Below are 21,611 nucleotides of genomic sequence, written 5' to 3' on the forward strand. Positions count from 1 at the left end.
CCAATTCTTATTTTAATTTTAGCAGAAAATTTTTATACTCTCGTCTCAGTATAATTCTTTGTGCTTTTTAAAGCAATTGTGAAGCTGATGCTGGACCTTTTGATGACTGTGAACACAAAAGTATCAAGATGGAAGTCAATGTTTTTGTCACAAAGCTCTCTGTTATTCAGCCACAGCACAGCTCCTGTGGCTCTGGTGTTGGCAGAGAGGGTAAACATTCCTTGGACTTTACTGCAGACGTAAAATCTGTTTGTGTAATAGGGGAAATACCATTGAACTGGAGGTGTATACTGTTCATCCGAGTGGACCAAAGAGGCATCAATGTTCCAAATGGCTAAACTCTCTCAGCTAAAGGAATGATCATAGTAAAGCAATGGTTACAGACAAAATCAAATCGTGAGGCTTTAACTAAGTCTATTACGAGAATCATTTGTTTACACCTTATCAAGGTTGCTCAATGAAAATATTTTATTGATGCAACTAAATTGTAATGGTGTAAAGTGTGGAATGCAGATATTCCCAGGAAACTCAGAACCAAAAGATGAAACCAATGTTGCTTTTGTTTTAATCAGAGCATCGTCACCTGTTAAATAGAGGAAGGTCCGCTCAATCCATCACTGATGTGGCACAAATACTTTATTGCACATGTTGTATCGCTGAGCCACTCACATGCTTGGCTTGGGCTGAGTTAGTTGATCTCAGACCAGGATTTAATAAAGGAGCTATAGCTATCCTTGGTGCCTTTGGACTGATATTTCTGATAGTCATCCAGTGAGCCTTTTGCTGGACAATGTATTGTTAGGATATGAAATGAGGACCAGATTGGGCTCGATTTTAATGAATCCGACTCACTGCCAACTCCTCAGAAACAACATTACATTTGTATAGAGCCTTTCACGTCGGGAGGACGTCCCAAGGCGCTGGACAGAGTACAGCATTTCAGAAACCAAGCACGATACACTGCTTTCAGGAGGGCACAAGACTATGCAACGAAAACATACCATTAAAAACTGAAAACTAAAGAACTGATTTAAGGATGTTTGTGAGACAGAACAAGTGTTTCCTGAAACATGCACCTTCCTGCCCGTTCCATAAACGGAGTCTGTTCCAGAAACCAAATCTGCCTCAGAACGTCTTCATTGTGGTAATTGAGCCCCTTTACTGTGAATATAACAAGTAAAGTACGACTCGAACATTAACTCAGAAAACAGACAACTTATTCAATCAGTTAAAGAATGAAAAAACAGCATTAGGATGAAGGCCTCCTGCAAACTAGGATCATTCAGAGAAAGTGTCCAGAATAAGGCGGAGTTGCTGGCCAGCATAAGCTGGGAATGTATTACAGAAACCAGCACTTGAGCATCGCTGGTCTCCAGGACCTGAATCAGCTTCTCATTCAGGTACTTTGTGCCAATTTAGATTTGTGCCGTTGGTATCGATCTTTATACTGGGGCCATGGTTATTGTGAGAAAACAGTGAAGTAGATTTCCACTTCTGTTGCTACACCCATCAAACATTCTGACAAAGATAATGTTCTACAACCCAGCCCAAATTATCCAGCTTTGGGGAAAACAAAACATAAAGAAGTTAATATATGGACTTTTAATATTACGTAAAATTTTAAATCAACATGCCTGCATGTTAAATAATGTTACTAAAATTGGATGGATTGTACTAATATGGCAATAAATCTGTCAATTGAACAAGCAAACAGTGACGGTGACTACTCAATATTCTGCTTTTAACAATATCTACTATAGAAATAAAAAGGACAGCAAAGCAATTGGCACAGTCATGTATTGCTTGTGCACTTGCACCTGGTTGTAGCCTCTACAAAACAGAACATACTGAATGCATAGACTTGCGAAACTAGTTATCAAGTGCCGTTATGTAGGTAAAATAATTTTTTTAAAAAAATTATAACTTAAATCAAACTTTATATATAAAAAAAATCTGAGTTAATACAAGCAAAGGATGCACTAATGCAACACATCGGAAAACATTATTTCCAGAAGCTTCTGGCAGAGCTTTAAATATAAAACGTTATTTCCATTGTCATGGTGTATTTGGGTCTCTGTGCTTCGGCTTACCCCATTTACATCCATAATTGTTTATTATGGATATCAAACTTGATAGAAATCAGTCTTATGTTCCTATACACAGAATGCCAAAAACTAAAACTCTAAACTATCCATCTCCTTCATACACTAGTAAACCTTTAAGAATTGTAACTTTCCATACTGAAACACACAGGAAGATGCCAGGTCACAGATGGAGGTTGATGCCTTTGTGTGAAAATGCTAGTGTTTGTGGCTCCCATGTGAATATCCGGTGGTAAATGAAGCCTTGGTTGGTGCTACAACAATGCTCACGATGGCTGCTTAAACCTCCGTGGAGAAGAGGATGCTCTGGCGCTTGCTGTCTGGGGTAGGGATGGTCTCCAGTTGCAGGAAATAGAGCAGCACTTGCACCTGGATAGAACATGAGGCCCATTAGTCTTATACTAATTCAATATAGACCAGTGATTGACTGTTAATTTTATTTAAAAAGCAAATTAAAAGAAAGTTAAAGTTTTCTAATTCCTGATTAGGAGCAGTCTGCTCCTGGGCCTTTCACTGTATAGGAACACGTTAAACATGCTATTGTTTCCCCTGAACATTCATACGTGTTAAAATGAGCCATGAGGGAGCACCATTACTGCTCCATGTTTGCTAAATGGATCAGTCGCTTCCCTCATACACATTCACATGGTTCAGTTAACCCCATGGCAATAGTAAACCAGGCCTTCTCTCGCGGGCTCAACTTCTGCAGGAATCAGTGATACTGACATGGAGTCCTGTAGCTCAGCGGATAGAGCACTTGCCTCACAAGCGAGACACCTGGGTTTGATTCCCGGCAGGGAGAAACCTTGGGCAAGTTTCCTTACTCCACACACCTAATAATAATCCCCCAAGAAAACAAAACAATAATAAATTGGTCACTTCAATTCACGACTGTTTGTGGGACGCTGCTGTGCACAAGTGGCTGGTGTGTTTCTCCCACAAATATACAGTCAATTCACTTTACAGTATATTGTGTGAAGGACTTTGAGACGTCTCGAAGACGTGAAAAGTGCTATATCAAATGCAAGGTTTATTATTATACTGAACTCAGCTAAACATAAAAGGTAGTTGACAGGAAAATCAATTACTACCAACAAGATTTGATTATCTTATAGAATTATTTTCTAAGGCAATATGTGAAATCCTCAGACAAGATCAATTGAGCAGATTTTTTACCATCTTAATGGATCTATTCCACGAACTGACAGCCTGTGACAATCTGAATGTAATTTACCAAATACCTAACTATCTAAACCATCTCTAATCAGAATAACTGAACGCTAGTGTGAGAGACATGATGTGGCGCTGACAAAAGCCTTCTGTTCCTGCAGAATGGATAGGAAGTTCTTCCTACTTGATCTATTACGACAGAATTCTCAGGTTTCAACAGAAACCAATCAATGTGCCACCATATTACCTGCGACATCACCTCCAGGGACCAGCTATCTGCCATGGTGATGGGCTGCGTGGGGTTGGTGGGAATTTTACTGTCTTTCTCTGATGGCCGCAAAAGCGTGGGTCCAAAGACAGTAGCCAGATTATGTAATGACATCTTGTTGATATGCTCTTTCTCTGCAATCCTGCATAAGTGACAAAAGAATGAAACAGATGTTAAAGTCCCAATGTTGGGGTTGAGCCCACATCCTTCTGACTCAAGGGCTTGAGTGCGACCAACTGAGCCAGGCTGTGATTGATACCATGAGTAGTCCAGCGCTATCCTTTTTTTTGGTGAGTGAGTGAGGTTAGACTGTTCACCCCCATTAAGCCCGGCCTGAGCCTAGTGACCATGGGCTTCCAGTATTTCCCCTTCCTCTGTGTGAAGGCAGATCACAATCTTTGCGTGTCTGCGCGCGTAGATTGCAGTCTTTGCGTGTGTGCAAAGAGTGTGTGTATAGATCTCAGTGAGTGTGCTGCAATACCGAACCCAACCCACAAAGGGCAGACCTGTAGCTGAAGCCAGGAGCTCAATCCTCTCTCTCCATGTCTAGTTCTGGATGAGATAGGGTCATGGTAACAACACAAGCTAATGTCAACAGGAGATGAGCATTCCCAGCTTTGCTTTAGCTCAAAGAGTAACTGATGTGAACAGAAACTACACTTGATCTTAGACAAAAGGTCGAGAAGCGATGCACTTATCTTGAACCTGTTAATATTGACATCCTGCATGTGTCAATAAAGATGTGAAGTCCCGTGTCTCTCCCTGTATAGGAACACGTTAAACTTACCGTGTATGTAGACATCAACATAAATACCCACATGCTTATATCGATAAATTTTAAGTGCCAAACAGAATTAAGTACATTGTGTTCTTACTGCTTATGTCAACAGGCTCTTAAGCTCAAGTGAGTCAGTGCATTGACTAAAGGTGAATTTCAATGTAAATAAATATAATCAAGCATATTTAAGAAAAGAAAATGAAAAACGTATGTAATACAATGGCCGAACAGCCTTCTGCACTGTAAATGTCTACATATATACATAACGCCTTTCACACCAGATGGCATCTCGGAGCGCTTGAAGGTATACATTATAAATTCACCCACAAAATATACATTCAACTCACTTTACAGTATAACCTGTGAAGCATTTTGAGACGTCTTGAAGACGTGATGAGGCGCTTCATCAAATGCAAGGATTATTATAATAAAATTGTCAATTTCAGGTATAAAAGGATTGGGCATAATTGACCATACTCTGAAATGTGAAGCAGTTGTCAACAACAAACATCAAAACTCACTTGCAGTGCTCTCAGCTCTGGGGCAGAATGTAGTGACAGAGGAACAGAGGAGATATTTGCTCTGACTCACCTCTTCAAGTGATCCAGTAGGAACAGGAAGGTGATGAGATTAGGTTCTGGCAATGATAGCAGCAGATTCAGCATACAGCTTTCTTTAGCAACTGGATCAGACAGTGCTGGGAAATAAACGGCAACACAAATCTCATGTCACATCTTTCACTTCAATACTCTGCATTCAAGCCACAGTGGACCTCAATATAACTAACAAAAAACAACAGCATGTACAAACCCAGCAGAAGTGACACACCAACACTGGTGACCAGTCACCTTATAGTGAATCTGAATTACATCATCTCAATGATCAGTGTTCTATAATTTTAAAGAATTTCCCTCTTTCTATAATCCCTCTTTTCACCTAATTTTCCAACTTTGGTGGTGCCAAAGCTAATCTTATGAATTGAAACTACAAAGCCACTTAAGAATTTCATCATTCAAATAAAAAGATTTAATTCTACAATACAATCCATATTTTAACCCTGACTCTGACTTGAAAGCAGTAGAATGACAGATGTTGCACTCATGCCTGAGAGGTGTGGGACACACAGCCGCATGACCTTTCCTCACAAAGTCCACAGAAATGCTGTTCAGTTACTGAGCGGCAATGATGTGTGTGCGATGCAGCAACCTATGTGCTCTCACTGTTGGAAATTGGTCAAAGAGAGTAGCTTTAATGACAATGGGGGAAAATAACAAGTTATTCCTAAATAATTTTTATGAGGAAGATCAAAAGGATTGACAGTGCATGTCAGCTGGCTCAGTGATAGCACACTCACCTCTGAGTTCAAGCTACACATTGGGACTTGAACCCACAAGTCTAAGATAGATGTCGCTTCAATCAGTACCGGGGGGGGGGGATTATTCACCACACTTTGTGCTTGTCATGTTTTCCCACAAATACACAGTCACTCCTGTATATATGCTGTGAAGAGCTGTGGGATGTCTTCCCGACATGAAAGGTGCTATATCAATTGCAAGGATTATTATAAGTAACAACAACAACAACAAGATTCCATTTATAAAGCACCTTTCACGTCAGGAGGACGTCCCAAGGCGCTGCACAGTTGGGTCATGACCCGAACAGGGGGGAGATGGTCAGGGTGAGGGGAGGGAAGGGAGGGAGCGAGGAGGGGGGAAATGGTCAGGGTGAGGGGAGGGAAGGGAGGGAGCGAGGAGGGGGAAGAGAGTTGAGAGGGGAGCTGAAGGCTCGGTCAAAGAGAAAGGTTTTGAGACCGGCCTTGAAGGAGGAGAGGGAGGAAGCGGCGAAGGCACTGGGGGATAGAGTTCCAGAGCCCAGGGGCTGAGAGGCTGAAAGCCCGACCACCGATGGTAGGGCGATTGGGGCGGGGGTCGTGGAGCAGACCGGAGCCGGAGGAACGGAGGGTACGGGCAGGTAGGTAGGGGGAAATGGAATATTGCACTGAAGCAAGACAGCTACATTTGTAAATTTACCAATGCCCTCAGCAAAGTTAGGGTAAAACTCATCTGTGAAGAGGGGCGCAGGCAGCTCTCGGAAATAAAGCTTCAGGGTCCCTGCGATGGCATTCACATCCATTTCACTCATCATTATGGAAACATCTTTATTATCTGTAAGCAGAAAAAAGTTTCCAAAAGCATTAAATGGCAATCAGAATACTATATTACAATTTTTAAATTGTACGAATTATTTTTTCTGAGTGGGTCTGCACCAAGTACTAGGAAGCACAGATCGAATGTATCTACCATCCATATCTCACAGAATTTTCACACTCGTTGATTCAGCTCAGAAACTCCCCATCAGATGGAGACCCGAAACATACTCAGACACATTGCACCAGCCCAAAGTCAATACTAATAAATCAACTCAAACTGATATGAAATTTATTCTGTAAAACTGGCCCCACTTTAAGCCTGGATTTGAAGGGTTAACGGTAAGTCTATAAACACAGGGGTTAGAGTACATTACACTGGAGGAAAATCCCTCCCACTCACCCTGACACACCAGCTCAGTTAGGAGATGGATGGTGCTGCACCCATGTATTTTTTTTAAAAAGTAGATCACTATTTGGATTCTACATTTGAAGTTAAACCTTCAAATACACAAAAAGCTCTGCATGAGTAGTAGAGTGTGATAATCAAATGAAATAGCTCTAAGAGTAGGCAAATTAACAAGTTTATTTCCAAGAATGCCAACTCCTACTATGTGATAGTAACCTAACTGTTAGCTTGACTGTTAGTACTTCAAAACCATTGTTAATTACTGGTGACAGTAAATCATGAATTACAACAACAACAAAATTACATTTATAGAGCACCTTTCACGTTGGGAGGATGTCCCAAGGCACTGGACAGTCAGGGGTCAGGACCTAAGCATGGGGAAGGGATGGGGTAGGCGTGAGGGAAGGCAGAGAGATGGGAGGGCGACTGAAGGCACGATCGAAGAGGAGGGTCTTGAGATCGACCTTGAAGGAGGCAAGGGAGGAAGTGAGGCGAAGGGACTGTGGGATGGAGTTCCAGAGTGTGGGGACAGAGAGGCTGAAAGCTTGGCCACTGATGGTAGGGTGGGTCGGGGGGAGACATGGAGCAGGCTGGAGCCCGCTGAACATAGGGAGCGGGTAGGTTGGTAGGAAACAACAGAGGGAGAGCACTTACTGGCATCAAACGCAGCTTTAAGGGCCTGAATATCTGTTGCAACTCCTGATACTCGATAGATCCCAACTTCCTCCATTCCACGTCTCTCAATCTCTTCCACACATTGTCGTACAATGTAAGGCACCTTGGACCTTTCACGCCTGGAGGAACAAGTAAGAGAAATCTACCAAAGAACATTTTTCAAATTTTTCCCTGTAACATCAAGAACAATAGAAATACAGCACATATAAAATCATCTGAAAGACTGAGAAAAGGTACTGGGAAGATGCAGAACAGAAAGAAGAGGGTAGTTTTGGTCACACCACTTCCCATCCTTCATAGTCTTCACAAAATGTGATTCAGTCAAATCTGCCCATTCCCAATGCTAACTTGCTCCATATGTATGTAGATGACACACAATTCTACATTTCAACTTCTACTCGATTCCAGGATCACTGATGTCTGACAGGCAAGTGGACAGAACAAGGTCTGGATAAGCCTCGATTCTGATTAACTCAGTCCCGAAAGGTGTGAAACAAGTCTAGTTATATCCAATGGAGATAGTGTTACTCAAAGTCAGTTTTATTTTTGGGTATTATTATAGTGACAGTTTGCCATTTTATAGTTGACACGACACAAGGTACTCACTTGGTTACTATCGCAATCTTTACCCCAAACACCCCAGTCTGTTTCCGGGATGGCATTCGTTTCAAGCTGAATTCACGACTGGTGAACTTCATCGACAGTTTCACCTCAATCTGCAGAGAAAGAAACTAAAATCTGAACTTTCTGACTAACCTAATGTGAATCAGTACCACACATCCATGTGATGTCAGTGAGGAAGATGAGGCCAAACATAACTCTAAAATGATGGTTTAAAATCAGCAGTGTTTAAGTTCAGAGATCCAATTATGTGGTAGTTGAATGGCACATTGATAGATTGATAGAAAATCCCTGTAATTTCACCCCTGCATTCAACCCAGCTAGTGGGATAACTCTTTACAGTATGCAGTGACGTAATGTGCAAAGAGTTTGGGAAATCTCACCAAATTACCATTTTTAACCAAATCAATTTTGTGGATCATTCTGAAAGCTTCAGTTGGGCTTCCCGCAGCCTCAATTGCGCCAATCTCCTTAATCTTTCTTCATAATTGGACCAGGAGTGTAACAGTAACAGCAACAGCAAAGGTAAGGTACACAAAACTGAGTTAAAATACCATGAGTCGACTGTTCATGAAAGATTGTTATATTAAAACACCATCCTAGAGTCTCTGCCGTTCATTCCCTCACTCCGGCCAGGGTTTGTCTCAAGACATACTGCGCTGTCTCCTCCCCACCCCCAGCTTAGGTGCCAAGTCAGTACTGTTGCATCCTTCTGATGTAAGGTGAATAAATACAAAGATAAATTTGTATTGTAGAGTAAAATTAAGTTCTTGGTCATCAAAAATAATTTAATGACTATGCCTCCCCAAAACTATTGTATCCATTAATGTATCACTGAAATCAAACACTGGAACAAGAGGTAAGCACATTGCTCTATCTAGTCCAGACTGATTAGATAAAAATCTCTTGGAGGATTGTAAATGGAATAAGCTTATGTTTTAGTAACCTTGCTTTTGGAGCACTTTGAGAGGATCTGATGATCTAACCTTGATGATCTAACTAAGGAGACCCAGCACAGAAGCTGTTCCTCAGCCTCGCTGGAAATAACTTTTCCCTATTTCCCCCATCAAACCCATTCATAATTATGTACTGCTCAATCTCTGCTCCAATGAAAACAAGCCCAGCCTCTCCAATAATAATAATCTCTCATCACTGGAGCCCGTCATCCCTGAAATAATTTTCGTAAACCTTTAAGACCTTAACATCTTTCCTGAACTGAAGAAATAATAGATCTATAATTTGCAGATGTCGGACTAGTTCAGTGGCCTCTACATCAGGAGGTTAGATCATCAGATCCTCTCAAAGTGCTCCACAGTAATTATTGTTAAGTGTAGTTACTGTGTATTTTGCAGGTTAACACAGCTGCAAACTTACACACAGCATTGTCCCCCAAACAGCCACGGAATGAAGGACAAAATTTATCTGAAGGATCGTTTGTCAGCCTGATGGCTCGGAGGTTAGTGTCACTCCAGTCAACCAATGATAAACAACTCCATTCAAAAAAAACAGTTGTACAGCCATTAGAGAAATCATTGATTTTTTTTCCTTAGTTTGAACCAATTCATCCACTCACCAACTGTTTAGTTTTCAAAATAGATTCTAATCTCACCATAATAATAATAATCCTTGCATTTGATATAGTGCTTTTCACGTCGGGAGGACGTCCCAAAGCGCTTCACAGAACACACTGTAAAGTGAATTGACTGTATATTTGTGGGCGAACGCGGCAGCCAATTGCGCACAGCAATGTCCCACAATCAGTCGTAACCACTGAGCTACAGGACTCCACCATATAATTCAGTTTGATTATATTTGATATGAGAAACACACCCCCTTTACTTGGATCTGCAACATAAATGCAGGTACATCTGTGAAGCTACTTACACCATTCATTGCAATAACTGTTCTCTGCCAGTCCTTGTCCTGCAACGCTTGTGGCTCCAGCTACAAAATAGAATCAACTTTAGTTAGCACAGAGCCTGACAAATAAAGCCAGAGAAAAGTGACAACCTAAGCATCCTCATTAGCCACTGTTTATTTCAGTGCTTCTTGCTCTGAGAGACTAGCAGAGGTTTTAGGGAGGTAGTGATTTGATCTAGTGACAGATACCAATTCTTCATCTGTATATCAGCTGAATAAAACTGGCAGTGAAAGCAGGAAATTCCCAGTAATAGTACTGGTAAAGGTACAATCCAACTAAATCCTGGATCAACCTGCACAAATTGCCCGAGCCCTTAATACATTTAAACACTCAGCCACAAGCACAGACAAATCAAAATGTGCAAGGACTTCATTAATTCTACACCTGTTTATAATATTTCAATTAAACAAAATAATAAAAGCATATTACAAGAAACTCTGTATCAAGATGATTAATACTCGTCACAATTCCAATAATCTGTCATTTTGCTGAAAGAATTCCATTTCAGTTGTAGCAAAGCAACAGTCCCACCTGAATCTGTCCTTTGCCCATGATTTTATCAGTTATTTCAGCATCATCTTTGGTGAGTTTGGTTTTGTTATAGCATTTTTCATAGCAAAGAATTCTGAGAGTCTGTGATCCTTCCAGTTCTATTTCAAATTCCTGTAAACAAAATTAGAAAGAATAACTAGAAGCAGAAATAGTGCACAGCAAATGCAGGTAAGAGACAAATGGCAACATTTCCAACTATCATGGTGAAATGCTAATCTATTCTAACCTGAAGTCAGAGCTCAACTCATACCAGGCAGCAGTTTTAATAACTGAATTCTGCAGAGCCAACCTGAGCAACATTGACAGAAGCTCACCTCCCTGAACATGGTTAAAAAACTGAATAAAATACAAAATTTCTAAGTAAAATTGCACTTTCCACTAAAATCAACAGGATTACAGGTACATTTCTAGATGTGCAGGGTTTTAATTTAATCACCTGAAGACTCACCTCATTCCAGTTTGGTTCAGTTGTGTCTCTGTAGACTCTCGTCTTTGCCTTGTTAACAAAGTACCCGAATGAATCTACTTCTAACGTACAGTATAAATCTGTAAAATAGTTTCAAAATAAGAAGAGCAAACATAAGTTCAAAATTAGAAAAAACTGAAATGATTTTTTTAAAATGAAAACTAAACTTCTAAAAAAGGGCAACTCTTATTCACATCTCAAAGCCAGTCTTCACTGGACCGCACAGGCTCATCACCAAGATGAAGATTTCTAGGACAAAATGTCATAAGGAGCTGTGGGATTTATATTGCAAAAGTCATAATCAGAATTTACCATGGAATATCGACCATACCTTGTAGCTCCTCATCTTGGATTTTCTTTATAACTCACAGTAGGTAAGTGAAATTACACAGCAAAAAATCTAATTTTAGCGGACATTAAATTAATGCATGTATTGGGAAATGCTTTTTAGCGTTGGCTATCCTGAACTGTGACATTTTCATATGATGCAAAATCCATATCCTGTTGTCAACAACAACAACAAACTACATTTGTACAGAGCCTTTCATGTCAGGAGGACAATCCAAGGCGCTGGATAGTCAGGAATCTGCACCCGAGGTGGTGGTTGGTTGGGATCTGGAGGGGTGGAAGTTGGGGAGGGTAGGGGTAGGAGGGTCCCCGAAGCAACGGACGAACAACAACAACGATTGCATTTATAGAGCACCTTTCACATCGGGAGGACGTTCCAAGGCGCTGGACAGTTAGGTCAGGACCCGAGCAGGGGGGAAATGGTCAGGGTGAGGGGAGGGAAGGGAGGGAGTGAGTGAGGAGGGGGTAGAGAGTTGAGAGGGGAGGTGAAGGCACGGTTGAAGAGAAAGGTCTTGAGACTGGCCTTGAAGGAGGAAAGGGAGGAAGCGGCGAAGGCACTGGGGGATGGAGTTCCAGAGCCGAAGGGATGAAAGGCTGAAGGCCTGGCCACCAATGGTAGGGCGGTTGGGGCGGGGGATGTGGAGCAGACTGGAGCCAGAGGAACGGAGGGTACGGGCAGGTAAGTAGGGGGATAGTAGGTCAGAGAGGTAGGAGGGAGCAAGGCCGTGAATGGCCTTGTAGGTGAGGATGAGGATCTTGAATTCGATCCTCTGGGGGATGGAGATGGAAGGTGGTGCCAGTTGTGGCGCGGATATGAGGGAGAAGGGACAGCTCAGGGTCGAACAGAACACCGAGGTTCCTGACTGGCTTTGAGAGGTGGAGAGTGCAGCCTTGGATGCTGATGCTGTCAGCGCCTGAGGTGCAGAGGCGCTGACGCGAGCCAATCAGGAGGGTCTCAGTTTTAGGCACGTTGAGCTGAAGAAAGTTGTCTCTCGTCCAGGATTCAATGTCAGACAGGCAGCTGTCAGGACATCGGTGGTCGTGGAGTTGAGGGTAGAGGAGGACAGGTAGAGTTGGGTGTCATCCGCATACATGTGGAAGTTAATCCCATGTCTGCGGATGATGTCACCAAAGGGGAGCATATCGAGGGTGAAGAGGAGGGGACCGAGGATACAGCCCTGAGGGACACCGCACGAGACAGTGAGGGGGCTGGAGGAAAAGCCGTTTGTGGACACAAAATGAAGACGGTGGGAGAGGGACGACCTAAACCACTGAAGGACAGGGCCTTGAAGGTTGAGGTGGGAGGACAAGCGGTGGAGGAGGATAGAGTGGTCGCCCATATCGAATGCGTCCGATAGGTCGAGGAAGACGAGGAGGCAGAGGGAGCCCTGGTCGCTGATGGTCAGGATGTCATTGGTGACCTTGACCAGGGCAGTTTCCGTGCTATGGGCAGCACGGAAACCCGACTGGAGGGGTTCAAATAGTGAATGGGTGGAGAGGAAAGAGCGCAGCTGGGAGGCGACAACTCTTTCGAGAACCTTGGACAGGAAGGGGAGGTTGGAGATGGGCCGGTAGCTTGATAGCTGCGACGCATCAAGGGAGAGTTTTTTCAGTGTGGGAGAGATGGTGGCAGTTTTGAGGGGAATGGGAACAGAGCCAGAGGAGAGGGACAGGTTAATTGTGTCTGTGAGAAGTGGGGCAAGGAGGTGGAGCTGGGAGATAAGGAGTGGAGTGGGGATGGGGTCCAGGGAGCAGGTGGTGGGTTTCAAGGACAGGATGAGGTTGGTGACAGAGGGTGAGGAAACGGGTTCGAAGCTGTGTAGGGGAGGATGGGAAAGAGTCGGAGTGTGGGAGATTTGGCCGTTAGGCCAGATTTGAGGCAGGTGCGTTCAGCGGCCCGCACCTGGCTCTTCAGTGAGCGGAGGTGGATGGTGAACCAGGGGGAGGAGCGAGAGTAGGAGACAGTATGGGAGGTGATGGGGGCAAGAGTGTCGAGTGTGGAGGAGAGGGTGTTGTGGAGGAGGGTGAGAGCAGAAGAGGGGTCAGTGAGGGTTGAAGGCCAGAGGGAGAGGAGTTCAGAGGACTCCAAGGCAGCAGTTAGGAATTGTGGGGGTAACTTCTTCCAGGGGCGGTAGAAGATGGTGGTGGGTGTGGTGGAGGTGGGGAGGGGGGTGGAGGTGGTGAAGGAGATGAAGTGATCGGTAATGGTGACATCCGAGACACTGAGGCCCAGGTGATCACCGAATCGAGTGGTTGGCCATGAATGTGAGTGGAGGGAGAGGTTGAGCGAGGAGAGGAGGGGGGAGAAGTCCGAGGAGGTGGAGCAGGAGGGGATGAAGTGCAGTTGAAGTCGCCCAGGATGATGAGGCGATCAGAGCAGAGGCAGAGAGATGTTAGGAGGGTAGAAATGTCGGGAGGAAGAGGAAGGTCTTGAGACGGGTCTTGAAGGAGGCAAGAGAGGGGGCGAGATGGAGGGACTGTGGGATGAAGTTCCAGAGAGTGGGGGCAGAGAGGCTGAAAGCCCGCCCGCCAATGGTGGGGGTGGGCAAGGCGGAGGGAACGTGAAGCAGGCAACAATTTACAATATTGCTCATTTCATGTACGGAAAACATTTCAAAGTGCTTTACAAGGACTGAGAGGGAGATACGAGAGGTAAAGGCAGGAAACAGAAAGCATAGTCAAGTCTTCAAGTTAGTAGCATATCATTATTGTATGATGAACAATGAATATAGATGGCTTACTTGATGTCTGTTTCAATCCAGTGGCTGAGTGGACAATTACATTCAAGAATCCATAGAGACCAGGAGATTCATCATCTGTGGAAGTAAAGAAACAAAGTAGTAAGTTAGGCATTGGCAGACATACAGTGCAATTATCCCTTAGATTATTTCGTCATCAGCTATAGGTTGGGCATCTGCTTTCATGTTGAAGGCAGATGCCCGACAAAAAGCTGATAAGGAAACTCTGAGGCTTGGGTTGACAGCTGCTGAAAGGCATTACCTGGAATCCAAATTCATGAACACAGGTTTGTATATCCAGTTCCTGGAATCCACCTGGATTGGCCTGCAGAGCGGCAAGCAGTTGCTAATTAAACTCTGCACCTCCAACTAGTGGAACCCTGCCTCAATGGGAAAGGATGTGTGCCTGAGCTGCAGATAGGAAAATTTCATGCTGAAATATGTTGCCCACCAGGAAGCTTGCAGGGAGTTCCTGGAGCAGGTAGTCATTCCACTCAGCTCTTGTTAATCCTGCAAGCTGAAGCTCTAATGAGTAGGATGGTCCTTGCTGGACAAGCAGCGAGAAAGCTTGCCAGACATCAATATCAATGACAAATTATGTAGTTTTAGCTGGTCAGACTCCAGCAGTTACCCTAAACATATAAGAGCCTCGGGTCTTGTCAACCTGTGTCTAATACTTTTTACTGGAATTAGGTAAGCAGGATATGTCCCTCAGGGAGAGAGTGAACATTCCATTACAACAATCTATCTCTGGGATTCCCATGTGTAGGTGGATACATGGAAATCTCAGTTTGGTTTGGAGACTGTTAAGCTTTGGTGACACCCAGCTGACCAAAAGAGAGCAGAAAGACAGCATCATAGTCAAATAGCACCCCCAGTGGTGATGTTAATTAATACCATGAGTTCAACACCAAGGTAAACATAGCAAAGATACCAAAAAAGTCTCCCACAGAGTTGGCTCAGCTTACCTTCTTTATTGATGGTTAATGGAATGTTATGGACGGTTTGCAGTTTCACACACGAATTTGTGAGCATCTGTAGTTCCAGAGACGTGAGGGAAAAGCTTTTGAAGCCTGAAATATGAAAAGGCAAAAATGTTCAATACCTATACTGGAGGTGCAGGCCTCGAAAGAAAGTGAAAAATATTTCAGTTTGAGGATGTTAGAGTATGAATTGAAGAATGAAAAGGATTATATATTGAAGGGATAACGCAGAAGCTTCTCCTGTTAATCATCTTAGAAGCAATAACAACAAAATTCTCTGGAAAATTCTCTGCTCTGGAACTGCCTTCCTCACTCCCTTTGTCTCGCTCCCGCCCTTCCTATTTTTAGGTCGCTACTGAAGACCTTTCTTTTCAACCGTGCCTTTGGTCACCTTTGCCCCCCTCCCCCTGGCTCGGTCCTGGGATCCGTTACTGTAAAGCGCTCTGAGATGCCGTCCAGCGTGGAGGGCGCTATATAAATCCAAGTTGTTGTTGTTGACAACGCCTGAGGTGTGGAGACACTGATGGGAGCCGGAAGAGGAAGGAGTGAAGCCGGCGAGCAACGACTCGTTACAGGACCTTGGAAAGGAAAGGGAGGTTGGAGATGGGGTGCTAATTTGAGAGCGAGGACGGGTTCAGGGAGGGTTTTTTTAAGGATAGGAGTGATGATGGCCGTTTTTAAAGGGGTGGGAATGGTGCCAGTGAACAGGGAGAGGTTTATGATGTCTGTGAGTAGAGAGGCAAGGAGGTGGAGCTGGGAGTTAAGGAGAGGGGTAGGGATGGGGTTGAGGGAGCAGGTGGTCAGTTTAATGTGGGTTACAGTGGTGGTGAGAGAGGAGTGGGACACAGGTTCAAATGTGTGGAGGAGTTGGGTTAAGAGCGGGGGAGAGGGACGAGTTAGGGTAAGAGCGGGGGAGTGGGGCGAGTTGGGGTAGGAGCGGGGGAGTGGGGCGAGTTGGGGTAGGAGCGGGGGAGTGGGGCGAGTTGGGGTAGGAGCGGGGGAGTGGGACTAGTTGGGAGCTCGATTAAAGAGCTGGCACAGGCACAATGGGCTGAATGGCCTCCTTCTGTGCTGGAAGATTCTGTGAATCTCTGAAGTATTATTGAACCCCTTGCATACTGTAAACAAGGAAAAAGGTTTGTAGAATACACTATTGGAAAAGCCGCAGTTTTCTTGTATTAATTGAGCCTACAGCACTGCACAGTTCGTTAAAACATTGTTCGTCATCTCGAGAGGAGAAGTAAAAAGACTTGCATTTCTTTTGCTGTTCACGAATGATTTCTCTCCATTCAGCCCGTTCATAGTCTGACGAGATCAGGAATACATAGCTCTAAACGACAAAAGAACAATCTGACATGAAAACTAAGACTAATGTTGCACCCTTACTGACATAACAATTATGAAAGCAGCCAGAGAAGTAACAAAGTCTACATTACAAATATACACCAGTCATCACATTCTTGTTCAATCCACATCAACTCCATGCGAGTGGAGTCCTGTAGCTCAGTGGTTAGAGCACTCGCTTTGCAAGCGAGAGACCAGAGTTCAATTCCAGGCAGGTCTGGGCGAAACCTTGGGCAAGTTTCCTTACTCCACACAGAGCCTAATAATAATCCCTTCAAAACCAAATAACAATAATAAAATTGGTCATTTTCAATCTACGACTGTTTGTGGGACATTGCTGTGTGCAATTGGCTGCCGTGTTCGCTCACAAATATACAGTCAATTCACTTTATAGTGTGTTCTGTGAAGCGCTTTGGGACGTCCTCCCGACATGAAAAGTGCTATATCAAACGCAAGGATTATTATTATTATTATTCTTGTTTAGTCCGTCAATATCATCTCCACACATTTTCAGTCTACATCATGTCAATAGTTTATGCATCCTTCAGCATGGAACAAGTGCTTTGTAATAACCTGTCAGTTAATCTGCAGATATCACTATCTCAGAAAGCATCGTCCCATATGGTATTGTGCTTTCTCATGTTAGGGGCTCTGGGTTGGTTCCCATGCAAGTCAAAATCTACCATCCAGGGAAAGTAAACAGTACAGGTCAGGAAAGTATGCAGCTCTCCTCGCTAAACAGAGCAGAAAGCAGATCCCAACAATTCCTCAAGCACGGGGATTCAACAATGTAGGTATAAAATACTGTAGCCATTTTTTTTTAAGTACTATTTTTTCTGTGTAAGTGTGGCCAGTCTCACCTTGCCATGCCTGTTATGCACTCTGAAAGCCATGTTTGGAGACATTAGCAGTAACATGGATTCTTGCTCTGATAGCTTCTTTTTCAGACGTTCAATCACTTTACTGCCTTTATTGGCCTTCTATGTATAAAAAAAATCAAAATCAGTAAAGTTAGGATTACAACTCTATAATAGCAGACAGACCATTGTCAATTCACAGAGGATAGATTGTGCGGAGAATCAATGTGACAATCCAGCTTCAAAGCACTCTACAACAACAACAACTTGCACTTATCTAGCGCCCTCCAGGTAGGGTAGCGTATTTGCACTGAAACACATGGCGATGGACTAGACCCAAACCATCATAGGTTTTGGCAGTAGCAGATTGATTGATTTACTTGGTCAGCCGGTTGTCTGACATTCATTTCATTTTAAATAAAATTTAATGTAAATTTACTTTAAAATTAAAATAGTAGATTTAGAAATCTGTGTATTACACTAATAAAAGATGTGCAGTAAATCTTCCTCAGAAACACTGGAGGTGACTATTGTGGTCCACATGGCTAGTCCCAGAGTCAAACAATATTAATTGGCAAACAATATCAACAACAACTTGCATTTATATAGTGCCCTCCACGCTGGGCGGCGTCTCAGAACTTAACAATGGCAGAGCCCAAAGCCGAGCCAGGGTAGGGGGAAGGTGACCGTAGGCGGGGTCGAAGAGGAAGGTCTTCAGGCGCGACCTGAAGATGGGGAAGGGGGGGGGGGGGGGTTGCGAGGTGAAGGGGTTGAGGGAGGGAGTTCCAAAGTTTCAGGGTGTAGTGGCTGAAGGCACGGTCGCCGATTGTGGAACGGAGGATTCGGGGGACACGGAGGAGGCCGGACCCAGTAGAGTGGAAGCAGCGGATACTGCTGTGGGGAGAGAGGGTAGAGAGATGGGGGGAGGGGGGCAAGGAATGGAGGGATTTAAACACTAAAGTGAGGATTTTGAAGGCGATCCGCTCTGTGACAGGAGCCAGTGGGGTTTGGCCAGGACTGGAGTAATCGGGGTACGCAGTTTGGTGCGGGTGAGATTGCGAGCGGTGGAGTTTTGAATGAGCTGGATTTTGTGAATAGTGGAGAAGGGGAGACGGGTGAGGAGGGCGTTAGAGTCGTCCAGCTGAGATGTAACAAAGGCACGGACAAGGGTTTCTGCAGATTTTTAGGTGAGGTATTGTCGGAGACGGGCAATGTGGTGGAGGTGGAAGAAAGCGGTGCTGGTCAGGGGCTGGATGTGGGGGAGGAAGGATAACTGAGGATTGAACCTGACATCTAAGTTGCACATGGGTGTCAGGTTCAAACCCCAGTTATCCTTTGGTATGATAATATTCATTCTCATACCAAAGTCAAACAATATTCATTGTCATTCCAGTCATTCCCTATTCCATTTCTCAGATAGATTTCTTTGCTAAATAGCCATCTAATTCTTTTGGATTTAGTGACAAAATCTTTCCTTGAAGAAAACTTTTACAATAGGTTCTATAGTTATGATATATCCTGGCTGATAGTTGCCACCTGTTCCACTGACAGTCATAATGTGAATAAAATTGATCTTTGAAATCTGTACTACCATTGAAACTGCCATCTGAATTACTATACCTAGAAACAGAATCTTGAATAAAGCACTTTCACAAACTGCTTTTAGGCCATTACTCTCACACTATCCTTTCATTAACTCTAGGAGACAAAAGCTTCATGAATTTGAAAGTTATTCAGCCAAATTTCATTCCAAACTGTTTGCTGGATACAGACACAGACAATGATAAGCCTGACCCATATGCCGCTTCTGACACAGCAAAATAAAAGTTTCCTGTTACCTTTTCTCTCTGAATTTCATTCTTCATTTGGGAGATTTTAATTTTCATAGCATCCAATTCTTCATCTGGGACCAGTGGAAAGTTTGGGGCATTTTCTGACTCATCCAGAGTGTGGAAAGTGAGGTCAGCGAGAGGAATGTACCACTTACAGTCATATTGCTGGCTTTTCCTGACAGAGAAGAAATAACTGTCAATGAAAGCCACAAGCACACGGTACAGATATCCTAATAGAAAGTTAGATTTTACTACCTGGTGGGGTGGACAAACTGTCAGGCCTCTGTCTGGACCCAACAGTATCCAGTAATGTACCTATTCTAATTGTTTTAATATTTTGAATCAAATGCAAGGATTATTATAACAATTGAGCAAATGAAGATAGAGACAGCAGTAATTGCATAGGTACCTCCGGTTGGTATGTCAAAATAAATGTCACAAATTCTGGAGCAATATTCAGTCTTATCGATAATTTTAAATAAAACCCAAAAGGCTAATCCTCCATTTGCCTCACCCAGATATTTGCTTCTTCATCTTTGCACAGAGGAAGAGATCGGTGAAGAGGAACACATGGCGGAGTTTCCGAGCACCTTCTACAAGTTCCACCAGAAAGCTGTCCTTCATAAGCTGACGGTGCTGAATAGATAAAAAGCAAACAGCTAGGGAAAAAGTACTTTAATATTTTGTTCAGTATTCAGTACAATTATAGGTTAATTCAGAAACAATTATTTATCACATGACATGCTTTTTGTTCAACATTCAGGAGCTGCTCCTTCCCCAGCTCCCAGCTCCAATGATATGAAACCACAGTGAAAGTGGAGCACAAACAACAAAGGAGATGCAAGGAGGAGCACTGTGCATTGTGGGCTTCATTTCCTGCTTTTAGCAGGAAAATGGTAGAGATTAGTCTGGTTATTATGCAGCCCTAGTTAATCAAAAATCAGCTACTCTAACCAATGCAGTCAATTCAAAACACTTCCTTTTTAAAAAACATTCCACCTTTTAAAATTAAAGTAAAACAATAGGAAGATGAGAAAACTTAGTGCCTGCTTCGTGTCCCAATGAACAGCACTTTGCTTATTGGGACACTTTGTTTACTGGCAACCTCCTTTTGTTCTCCGCCGCCCCCACCACCACCATGAAGGAGTGTGATCAGGAGGTCAGTGTTCTGCCATGTCTAAATATGTCTCCAAATCTCATCTCTGATTATATAAAGTGTTTCATTTGATAGGTTTAATCAACTGATGCCATGAACTATTTTGCCATCAACAACTATATTAATCATTGTGATGCCCAGAGGAGACATTTAAAACACATGCAATATCAGTGAATATTTGTTTTCTTTCACAAGATCGACACTGTAAATGAAAGTAATATGTGAATGTTTGGGAGGTGATCAGTGCATGCAGGATACTGTAAAACAGGATATTTGAGTCCTGTAGCTCAGTGGTTAGAGCACTCGCTTTGCAAGCGAGAGACCCGAGTTCAATTCCAGGCAGGTCAGGGCGAAACCTCGGGCAAGTTTCCTTACTCCACACAGAGCCTAATAATAATCCCTCCAAAACCAAAAACAATAATAAATTGGTCATTTTTAATCTACGACTGTTTGTGGGACATTGCTGTGCACAATTGGCTGCTGCGTTTGCCCACAAATATACAGTCAATTCACTTTACAGTGTGTTCTGTGAAGCGCTTTGGGACGTCCTCCCGACGTGAAAAGCGCTATATAAAATGCAAGGATTATTATTATTATTATTATTTACAGGGAATAGCATGAAGTACACATCACATTATTCATGCTTAGGCATTACAAATTAATTAGTTTAAATAGTCAGAGTCTTTGGATAGAGGGGAGGCGGGAGCATGCTGCTTCCCTCTGAGGATTCCCAGTTTAAGACGTTTCTACTGTATTTATTTTCATATACACCATTGTTTTCTTGAGTAAAGTTTGCATTTTACAGTACAAAACTCGAAGAAGATCAAAACAGATTATAACTTTGTAATAAATCAAATAGACTAAAGAATAAAAGGTAGTGACTTACTCCAGCCTACAACATCTATCCCATCATTAACATATCATTTGGCACAGTTTGTAGCACTCTTGCTTTTGAATCAGAACATTGTGAGTTCAAAATCCACATTGGGTTTTGTGCTTCTTGTCCAGGCTGACACTTCAGTGCAGTGCTGGGAGAGTGTCTCAATCATTGGTTTTCTTTTTCAGATAAGGTATTAAACCAAGGTCCCACCTACCTGTGAACCTTTAATAAAGTGGTAACTCTGCCGGACAATAATCGCTTATGATCTGCTTAGATGCGTCAACATAATAAAATGCTTTAGAAATGCATTCTTTCTCATTGCATTTCCCATAGTTCCGTGTACTATTTCCTGGACAGGCAGATTA

General features: G+C 43.2%; 1 protein-coding gene across 1 annotated transcript in view; it reads right to left on the reverse strand.

The window, feature by feature from the left end:
* Positions 1–1,953: 1,953 nt before the first annotated feature.
* The window catches only part of si:dkey-91m11.5 (BCR activator of RhoGEF and GTPase), a 63,159-nt gene continuing 43,501 nt past the window's right edge, over positions 1,954–21,611 (reverse strand). The window contains exons 9-23 of the mRNA XM_007901742.2: positions 19,725–19,846; positions 19,217–19,385; positions 17,382–17,501; positions 16,432–16,507; positions 15,163–15,267; positions 14,198–14,272; positions 11,091–11,188; positions 10,622–10,753; positions 10,054–10,113; positions 8,155–8,264; positions 7,528–7,667; positions 6,349–6,483; positions 4,910–5,015; positions 3,520–3,682; positions 1,954–2,471 (exon numbers count right to left, since the gene is read on the reverse strand). Of these exons, the coding sequence (XP_007899933.1) occupies positions 2,382–2,471; positions 3,520–3,682; positions 4,910–5,015; positions 6,349–6,483; positions 7,528–7,667; positions 8,155–8,264; positions 10,054–10,113; positions 10,622–10,753; positions 11,091–11,188; positions 14,198–14,272; positions 15,163–15,267; positions 16,432–16,507; positions 17,382–17,501; positions 19,217–19,385; positions 19,725–19,846 (1,701 nt within the window). The 3' untranslated portion in view covers positions 1,954–2,381. The remainder of the gene's footprint in view (positions 2,472–3,519; positions 3,683–4,909; positions 5,016–6,348; positions 6,484–7,527; positions 7,668–8,154; positions 8,265–10,053; positions 10,114–10,621; positions 10,754–11,090; positions 11,189–14,197; positions 14,273–15,162; positions 15,268–16,431; positions 16,508–17,381; positions 17,502–19,216; positions 19,386–19,724; positions 19,847–21,611) is intronic.

This window comes from Callorhinchus milii, unplaced genomic scaffold, assembly GCF_018977255.1.
Source record: "Callorhinchus milii isolate IMCB2004 unplaced genomic scaffold, IMCB_Cmil_1.0 Scaffold8, whole genome shotgun sequence".
Lineage (NCBI taxonomy): Eukaryota > Metazoa > Chordata > Chondrichthyes > Chimaeriformes > Callorhinchidae > Callorhinchus > Callorhinchus milii.